This window comes from Penaeus japonicus, unplaced genomic scaffold (genome assembly GCF_977035675.1).
Source record: "Penaeus japonicus unplaced genomic scaffold, GWHDUDI00000001_assembly GWHDUDI00000011, whole genome shotgun sequence".
NCBI classification, from domain to species: domain Eukaryota; kingdom Metazoa; phylum Arthropoda; class Malacostraca; order Decapoda; family Penaeidae; genus Penaeus; species Penaeus japonicus.
In genome coordinates this window covers 34,411,846-34,420,871 of record NW_028234413.1, presented here as the reverse complement: position 1 = coordinate 34,420,871, position 9,026 = coordinate 34,411,846, and the positions used below count along the sequence as shown (strand labels likewise).

The following is a 9,026-nucleotide window of genomic DNA, read 5'->3' as shown; positions in this document are numbered from 1 at the left end:
TAAAATGTATATAATATATATATATATATATATATATTTGTGTATATATATATTTATATATATATATATATATATGTATATATATATTTGTATGTATATATATATATTTGTATATACGTATATATTTGTATGTATATATATGTATATATATACATATATAGGATATATATATATATATATATATATATATATATATATATATACAACACACACACACATATATATATATATATATAAATATATATATATATATATATTATATATATTATATATAATTATATATATTATATATATGTAATTATATATAATATAAATAGTTATATATATATTATTCATATATTGTATATATTATATATATAATATGTATATAATAAAAAATATGTATATATATGTGTGTGTATATATATTTGTATGTATATATATATTTGTATGTATATATGTATATATATACATATATAGGATATATATATACATACATATATATGTATATATATATAAATATATATATATATATATATATATATATATATATGTATATATATATATATATATATATATATATATGAGGCCCCGCCTGCGAAACAATCGTAACCCTGAATTTTGAGGTTTTGAGATAAAGGCAGCATCATGGAGTAGAGGGGTGTAAAAATCTTATGGTGAAGTAGGCCAAGCAAAATCCGACCTTCTACGTAACTAAAACACGGTGGGAAGTCGAATGAAAAAGCGCGCGAAAAAGTAGTGAGATATCCCGCGCGATTCTCAGCCAAAGAATAGTAACGTCCCCAGGCCAGCTGTTCCTGCCTGACGTGCGTAACCCAATCAGCGGCGCGTACGGCTATGACGTCACACTCACACCGCGCCTCAGCCAATCACAGCCACGCTAACGCTCTCGCTCGCGCCACTCTAGTCCAGAATCTCGTCGAAGCAGCATCAACACAATTTTCTCCTCGATTTTTTTTTGCATTGATGGCTTGTAGCAGAGCCTCTACCGCCTCTCCAGTTGTGGATGTTCATCCTGAAGGTGATGGAGAAGAGCCAAGTAAGAAGAAGAAGGGAGACGTGTCGCAGTGGAAGAAATCTGTTGCCAAGAGGAGGAGAAATAGAGGCCAAGAGTATGTCAGCGTGGGTAGGAATAAGTTTGTGCCTGCTCGCCAGATCGGGGAGCCGTGTGGATGCCCTAAGCGTTGCTTTGAGAAGTTGGGAGAAGACACAGTTAAGCTGATATTCGATGAATATTGGAAGATGGGCGATCATAATGCGCAGTCGGCTTACCTCTTCAAGATGGTTCTCTCAAAGGAGGTGAAGGTGCCGAGTGTGGGTCCAGACAGCAGGAGGAAGAAGACGTATGAGTATGGTGTCCTCATCAATAACAAAAGGAATCTGCTGTGCAAGAAAGCCTTCCTCAGCATACATAGCATCAGTGAGACACGTGTCTGGAACGTCCTGAAGAAGGTGGGAGAGACGGGTGTGTTACCTGTAGATCGTCGTGGGACAGGACGGCCGCACAACAAGAAGCCTGACGACGTGTTGGAGCTCGCTCACGACCACATCAAGTCCTTGCCCACGTGTTCGTCACACTACTCTCGTGCAAAGAGTCGCTACCGCCTGTACCTTCCTCCTGGGTATACTCACCGACACTGCTACGACCTCTTCCAGCTGTGGTGTGAGGAGAGGAATGTGGATGCTGAGAAGATTATTTCTTTCGATGGCTACAGCAAGATATTCTCCAGCTACAACATCGGGACCAGACCTCCCAAGGTTGACACATACAGTACTTGTGACAGGTTGGACATCGAGCTTGAAGTGGCAACGGAGAAGAAGGAAGAACAGCGCAAGAAAGACATGGAGCTACAGCTGACTCTCCACAAAACGAAGGCGAGCGAGGCAAGAAATTTGATAAAGTCATACACGGATCACGACGATGACACATCGGCTGCCATCTGCTTTCACACTAGCATGGTTTCCGTCGTTTTTTTCGTCAACTTTCAAAAATTGTCAATTTTTGGAGGCATGCAGTCACACTAAGGTGCTATCACAGTTGTAAACAAAGGCGCCGTACAAGCGATAGTGCGCAGCGATGCTAAACTTTGTTTTAGCAGATGATGAGCGTAACAAGAAAAAACAAGAAAATGTTCTCAATCAAATATAACTCTAAAGGGCGTGTGTCCATGCAAAAGAATTGGCACAGCCCATGGTGTTTCAAATCTGGAGGAGAAATGGCGCGCTCTGCGGCTGACTGATGTAAACAATCAAATCGTGCACTTAAAACAATTAATTATGGAAATAAAATGCAGATTTGCATATCAATATTTGCTAATTTCATATTTATCAGAAAAATAAGATTCATTCAATTTTATTATAAATAATTATTTTAAACAAATACAAACATTTTAAAATATAGTTCTTGATTTCATTTCGGAAATGTTTTCACGCGGAAACTCCGAATTATCGTCTGACTAGAAAAACGACAATTCGCTCAAAAATTGACGGAAAAGTGCTAGTGTGACAGCGATAATTAGATAATAAGACGAAGTCTACGTAATATGTATGATTACCAAAATAGCGGTATCGAAAAAATATTTAATTTTTCGCTCGATAAATATTTATATAAAATTTACTATTACACCTATCATGAAACCTTCACATATTCCTATTTAAAACAAGTACCCTTTTTAAGGTCAGACGAAACAGCTGGAACTTAAAAAATCATTTTCTATTTTTTCGCATATTTACATCTCAAAAGTATCTAAGAATAAAGTTTTGGCCAGGAAATATCTCAAAACGTATGGCAACATTGTAAGGGCATTGTCTCGCATTTCGGTGAAAAATATTCGATTTTTTCAAACTTCGTGTGTGGACTGGTGTGGGGTCCCTGAACACCGCAGGACTAGTTGCCAGACGCACAACGCCACCCTTCTTAGGTAATGGCAGGTTTAAAGGGACAAATTTAAAGGTCCGCCCGTCAGCCACGCCCCTCTCCTTGTTATGGTTTGTTTTCCTTGTATTTTGTCTTTTCGTTTGCTGTTTTTTTGAGAATCTTATGCTCTGATATTGATGTACGATAGTTTAGGCTGTGTTCAGCGGCAGCACAGCCACCATGCTCCCAGCACCGCGCCAGTTCAATCGAGGAAAGGATGTGATAACCCTTGCGTCTCTTCTCCACGTGCTACATCGTGTTTTACAGTGTTCTAGTGTATATTTCACTACTCCATAACTAAATATGCCTCGTGTGAGTGCCAAGAAGAAGGCTATACGTGCAGCATGTCGTCAGAACGTTATGAAGAGGTGGAAGAAAGACAAGGGTGACCCTACGTGCACCGCGCAGTTTGGTGAGCAACAGGTGACCACCGACTCCAGTGTTGCCATTTCGTAGAATTTTGAGCATAAATGGAGATAAATAGCGACACCTGGCAACTCGCGTGGAATTTTTTTTCTACACTCCGCGCGCGACGAAGCAAACAGTGCTTTCTTTATTCGACGTTTTTAATGATGAAAAAAATAAAAATTGTATTCATATTAAATGACAACATAGTAGATAGTTATATCAAACGATTCCAACATAAAAGCCTGAAAAAATAGCCATGGATAATGACGTGGAGGGATCCATAAAACGTAGAATAAAATTCTACATTTGCAAATCTGGTTAAATGAGATGATTGAATGATAATTTTGCCAATAAAAACATTTGGAGGTACTTTTGTTTGCATACATCATTGAAAATACAATAAAAAAGCATATGTTACAATTTAGAACCAAAGCACTGTCGCAATTTGACAGCTGATTCAAACCGGAAGAAAAGAGTGTCACTTTTGCTGTTTTTCAAGAAGACACATTGACCCAAGTTTTCTGAGCTCTCGACAATTATTAATTGAATAATCAACTTCATCTTTTTCTCAGATTTCGGTAAGTGTTGCTCTCAGATATCAGAATATTAGCATTGTTTTTTTTTATATTTTTAGATGCTTTCTGAAATACTTTAGTTATTCTTTAACTTGCCAAAGAAAATGTGCAGTGTAATAGTCTTTCAGAGAAAATGGTTAATCACCCGAAACTATTTGAAATAAAATTACAAAAAATCGTAAATTATTGCTCAATATCTAAATGTTTTTGTAGGATGCTATGGCTAGTAAGCGAAAAATTCGAGACGAGTGGCTGCAGAATAAAGAGTTTCAGCCTTGGCTATCCAAGGTGGAAGGAGAGCCGACGAAGGCCTTCTGCAATAAGTGTCAGAAGACAATTGCAGCAAGTCTTACAACTATTAGAAGGCACATGGTAAGCTATTTTTATACTATATTCCTTAACTTTTATATTTTATGATATTCCTAAAACATTATAATTGTTGTAAAAGCTTAATTTATATAATTTCCTATATTGCATACAGGATCATGTAAGCTAGGAGTCCAAAGATGTTGATACTAGATTTTTTATTATATATGAGAATAATTGAAAGTAAACCGATAAAGAAATTATGTTAAGCTCTAAAAATATTGATGATTCAGTTTGTAACCTGTTTATTTATTAACATATCCTGCATTTATATAAAATATTTCACATCTTACACAATCTATATTACGTATTGACGAACCATTTTTTGGCATTCTGTTAATTTGAATGTAATTTATATTGTCTGCAATCAGACAGTTTAGTATACTTCTTTATATTATATTACTTTTTTTTCTTTCAGGAGACCCAGATTCACGCTGCCAGCACATCTAGTGATGCTGACTTGATGAAGGATGATGCCCATGCTGAAGGACCCGATTTACTGCAGCAAATAAAGATATCGACCATCTTAATGATAAGTTTCATTGCTGAACACAACCTGCCGTTTCTGATTGCCGACAATATGACTGACCTCTTTAAGACCATGTTCCCGGATTCTGCCATTGCACAGGCCATGCATGTTAAAAGAAGCAAATGCAGTGACTTTGTGAAAAAGGTTGGTAATTTTATAACTGATGGTCTAATACAAAAACTAAGAAAGTATAGATTCTCTATCATAATAGATGAAACTACAGATGTCAGCACACAAAAATGTCTTGCAATTATTGTAAAGTTCTTTGACGCAGAAGAGGGGGCTATGAAGACACGCCTCCTTGATCTCGTGGATGTTTATGGCGACAATCCGGATTTAACTGGGTCTACAGGTGAATCTCTACCAAAATTTATTGAGAATTTTGAAAAATAATAATATTCCTCTTACCAACTTTGTAGGTTTTGCAGCTGATGGAGCAAGTACAATAATGGGAGAAAATAATTCGCTGTGCAGCAGGCTCAAGCAAACATTTTCTGGAATCACCATTTTTAAATGTATCTGCCATTCTTTACATTTATGTGCTTCAGAGGCAGCAAAAACTCTCCCGAGGAATTGTGAGGATTTAATCCGCAATATATATAATCATTTTTCCCACAGTGCCAAAAGGAAGCATACATTCAAACGATTTCAGGCGCTACACGAGTTAAAGCCTCACAAAATATTACATGCATGTCAGACTCGATGGCTCTCTCTCTCTGCAGCAGTAGACAGAATTTTGGAGCAGTGGAACGCCCTTAAGGATTATTTTTTCAACCTTGAAGAAGCTGAGAAGTTTCCCTCAGTTGTTTTCATTTTAAAACATCTCAATGACCCTTCTGTGTTTTTATATCTAAATTTTTTAACTTTTATTTTGGCCATATTCAGGAGAGCAAATCAAACTTTTCAGAGGGAAAGCCCAACTATCCATTCTGTTCAGTTTCATATTTTTACCATGTATGAAACAACTCTCCAATATTTCTGCAAAAAGGATCTAATAGACAAAGCTTGTAACTTGGGCAACTTTGATCCAGCCCAGCAATCTAACCATCTCCCATTGGATAACATGTATTTTGGATCATACATGATGAAAATCATTCAAGACAATGAATATTATAAGAATGTTGAGATGATTATATATGTTAAAAGTAGGTGTCTAAATTTTTACATTAAAATGTGTTAAGAAATTAAAAAAAGATTTGATTTGAATGACCCATCATGGGAAAAAGCTTCCATTTTCAAACCTGTAACCTTTTTATCCAAAGACACGATGTAAAATGCCTTCTCTGTATCCTGTGGTAGAAATCTTCCCGCGAGTATATGAAGGAGATGTCCAGTTGTTGGATAACGAGTGGAGGCTGTTAGACAGTGTAGATTTATCTCCCGAAATTCGTTTAAAGGCCAACGAATCAGCATGCGACGCGGTCTCATTTTTTATAGCACTAGGCAATGTACAGGAAGATGGAGAATATTTATTCAAAAATATTTGTCAATTAGCAATTCAAATTCTTGCCCTACCTGTAACTAATACTGATGCTGAAAGACTTTTTTCTAAGATAAATTTGATTAAGACAGACGTAAGAAATAAATTAGAAATGCACTCGGTAAAATCCCTTACTGTAGTTTCAGAACATGTTAAAAAAAAGGATGTTATAACTTTAAACCACCCAAAGATATGCTAAATTGTGTTTAAGTTACATTAATCATGCTGTAATTTTATTGTCCATCCTTTATGTTCAAGCTTATTTTCCTTTTTCCTCTTTTACTTTAAGTTTATTTTTTCTCACTCTTCCCTGTCATTTCCGCACTTCCCTTCACTTTTCCCTTGTTTGTTATCCTGTGTTATTGTAATTATTAATGTTTTGTTGGTTCTGTTGAGTTTTCATATTCTATTTTGTTAATATCTTTAGTCCAATTATTTTTTGTTTGTTTGTCTCTTTTATGTTTGTATTTTGTCAATACACTTATACCAATTCTTTAGTCCAATTATTTTCTGTTTCTTTGTCTCTTAAATATGTTTGTATTTTGTCAATACATTTATACAACTCCGACAGCATGCATTTTTTTCTTCAGATATTGCTAATAAATAGACTGCTAAGACTAACATTTATGACATAGTTTATTATACGATATACAGTATTGCTATAATATATGTTCCGATATTATTTCAGTAAAGGCGAGAAAGCTAAATATGAAAGTATAGACAAATAAATTTTGATTACGCACTCACAATAACTATATTAATCCGTCTAATTTAGATAGACCTAAGTAAAACTTAATTTTGTCATGTACTTTAGAAAATATAGCAAAGAATGCTACAAAAAGAGTATGTGGAAACCCAATGAGTTGCCAGTTAGGAAACGGAACCGAAAAAGTAAGCCCTCTCAAAGGCAACACTCAGTCAATTCCACGGTGTGTGTAGAAAACGCGGCAACACTGTTGGTGAGCAACAGGTGGCCGCCGACTCTTCTGCTCCTGCCTCCCGCTTCCACCCACCTCCCACCCAAAGTGCAGCAAGCTTTAGACATAGTTTGTCGCCACCTGAACTTGCAAGCGTTCACGAAGCGAGTGAAAATAGTGGCATGTATACGATGTGAAATACTGTACATTGTACAGTATTTCACATCGGAGATTATCAGACCTGCTGAATTTTGTGAGTTCACAACTGAGTTCCTGGACCAGACTACCAACCTGGTGGATTTTGAAGAAGCATTTCCTGGCAACAATGAGGTGGGATGGCTCTACTGAGACCCTGTATAATATGTTATTTATGTATTGAAATTATATAATATGCATATAACATATTGTATATTTGATCTATACATAAATAACAGGGGACCAGGAGCCTTGTACGAAGTTCCCCACACTGCAGCTCCACTCATAAACATGACAAAGTGTAATGAACATCTGCTGCTTACTTCCCAGAAATGTTCAAAGGATTATATAAGTAGATATGTGCATTTGATACTCTTTGGAGGCACTTTTATGGAGTAGTGAACATGTAAACATGAAAATGCAATTATCTCAAAACTAGTTTTTTCGCACAAAAGTAACAAAAACTCCGGTTGTAAATAAGGGATTTTGATCATTCTTGTTGGAAAATGATCGTAATACTTGGTTCTAACAAAACTAGTAAGTTCATTTTTATCCTACTTGAAATGTATTTTTGAATTTTTTTTGATTTTTTTTTTTTTCTTCATAATTTGCTGCTAGGCTGACTTCTTTCTTTTTCACTTACAACTACGAGTACTAGTTTAGGTACATCAGGATGTCTACTAACTGTACACCAAAGGAAATTATTCTCCTCATACTTTTGGAAATATAGCATAATTTCAAAAGTAACTCAAAGTTGCAAGTAAATCGTCTGTTGTTTAAAAAGTTCTCAATGGATTTCAATGAAATTCCTGTCACAGATGCATCCCATTCCCCTGCACATTGTGTCAAATTTTCATTGTCTTACATTAAAATGGGAGGATGGGAGGACCGGAAATGCGTAATCACGATCGAACGTAGAGACAGTGTCCTTAAAGGGACGTGAGGCGGCAGCCATTTACATGTCTGGGTAAAGTCTAGCTCTTATGTTGTTTGTTGTTTTGGTTTGATTTTCCATGCTTATGTGTGGTGGGATGCGGCGATTTGGTACCTCTGGTGCGATAACGGTTACTGAGTCTTGCCATCTCCTCGACAAGCACAAACTTGCCTCAGTTACCCGCCATGAGCAGCAGATTGAAGATGTATTTGTGAACTCTATCCCACTTGTGTCTTTTACCAGAATTTACTCGTGTTTGAGCGTTGCTTTTTGGTACATAATTCATTCTACCATTACGGCAACCATGGGTCATTCCAAAAAGCAGAAAATGAAGATGAAGAAGCTTACAGAAGCTCGATGGAGGAGACAGCGCGAACAGAGTGAGGGGGAGGAGGTGGGTCGACCAGCTGATAGCACCACAACACACGTCGCCACACCCCCACCAGCTCAACCTAGTGCATCTACCTCATCACGTTCAAGTTTTAAACTTGAAAATGTACCTGATATTCATGTGACAGAAAAAACTCACCAAAGATACGAGGTGATGAATATGGACAGTCTGCTGGAATGGGTGAGAAGTTTTGCTAGGTGCCCCTCTCTCTCTTTCTCTCCCTCCCCCCCCTTTCTCTCTCTCTCTCTCTCTCGTCAGTTGTGAATGAATATCGTTATTGTAACTACATTATATTGGTGATTATTTGCAGTACA

At 36.6% G+C, this 9,026-nt stretch overlaps 2 protein-coding genes across 6 annotated transcripts in view; both read left to right on the top strand.

Moving 5' to 3' along the window:
• The first annotated feature begins 686 nt into the window (after positions 1-686).
• LOC122260721 (uncharacterized) lies at positions 687-3,694 on the top strand. Its single transcript, XM_043028120.2, has one exon. The coding sequence runs from the start codon at positions 838-840 to the stop codon at positions 2,023-2,025; it is 1,188 nt and encodes a 395-aa protein (XP_042884054.2). The 5' UTR covers positions 687-837; the 3' UTR covers positions 2,026-3,694.
• The window catches only part of LOC122243318 (uncharacterized), a 13,385-nt gene continuing 7,353 nt past the window's right edge, over positions 2,995-9,026 (top strand). The window contains exons 1-4 of one of the 5 annotated variants that reach the window (XM_086541987.1): positions 3,201-3,329; positions 3,778-3,903; positions 4,114-4,272; positions 4,685-4,939. In XM_086541987.1, the coding sequence (XP_086398113.1) occupies positions 4,120-4,272; positions 4,685-4,939 (408 nt within the window). In that variant the 5' untranslated portion in view covers positions 3,201-3,329; positions 3,778-3,903; positions 4,114-4,119. Of the gene's footprint in view, positions 3,904-4,113; positions 4,273-4,684; positions 4,940-8,400; positions 8,893-9,026 lie in introns of those variants that run through there. The other 4 variants (XM_086541986.1, XM_086541985.1, XM_086541988.1 and 1 more) reach the window with 4 other exon arrangements.

What these genes read in the sequence shown, in the direction of transcription:
- LOC122260721 (XM_043028120.2), top strand. Translation starts at nt 838, where the DNA reads ATGACGTCACACTCACACCGCGCCTCAGCCAATCACAGCCACGCTAAC.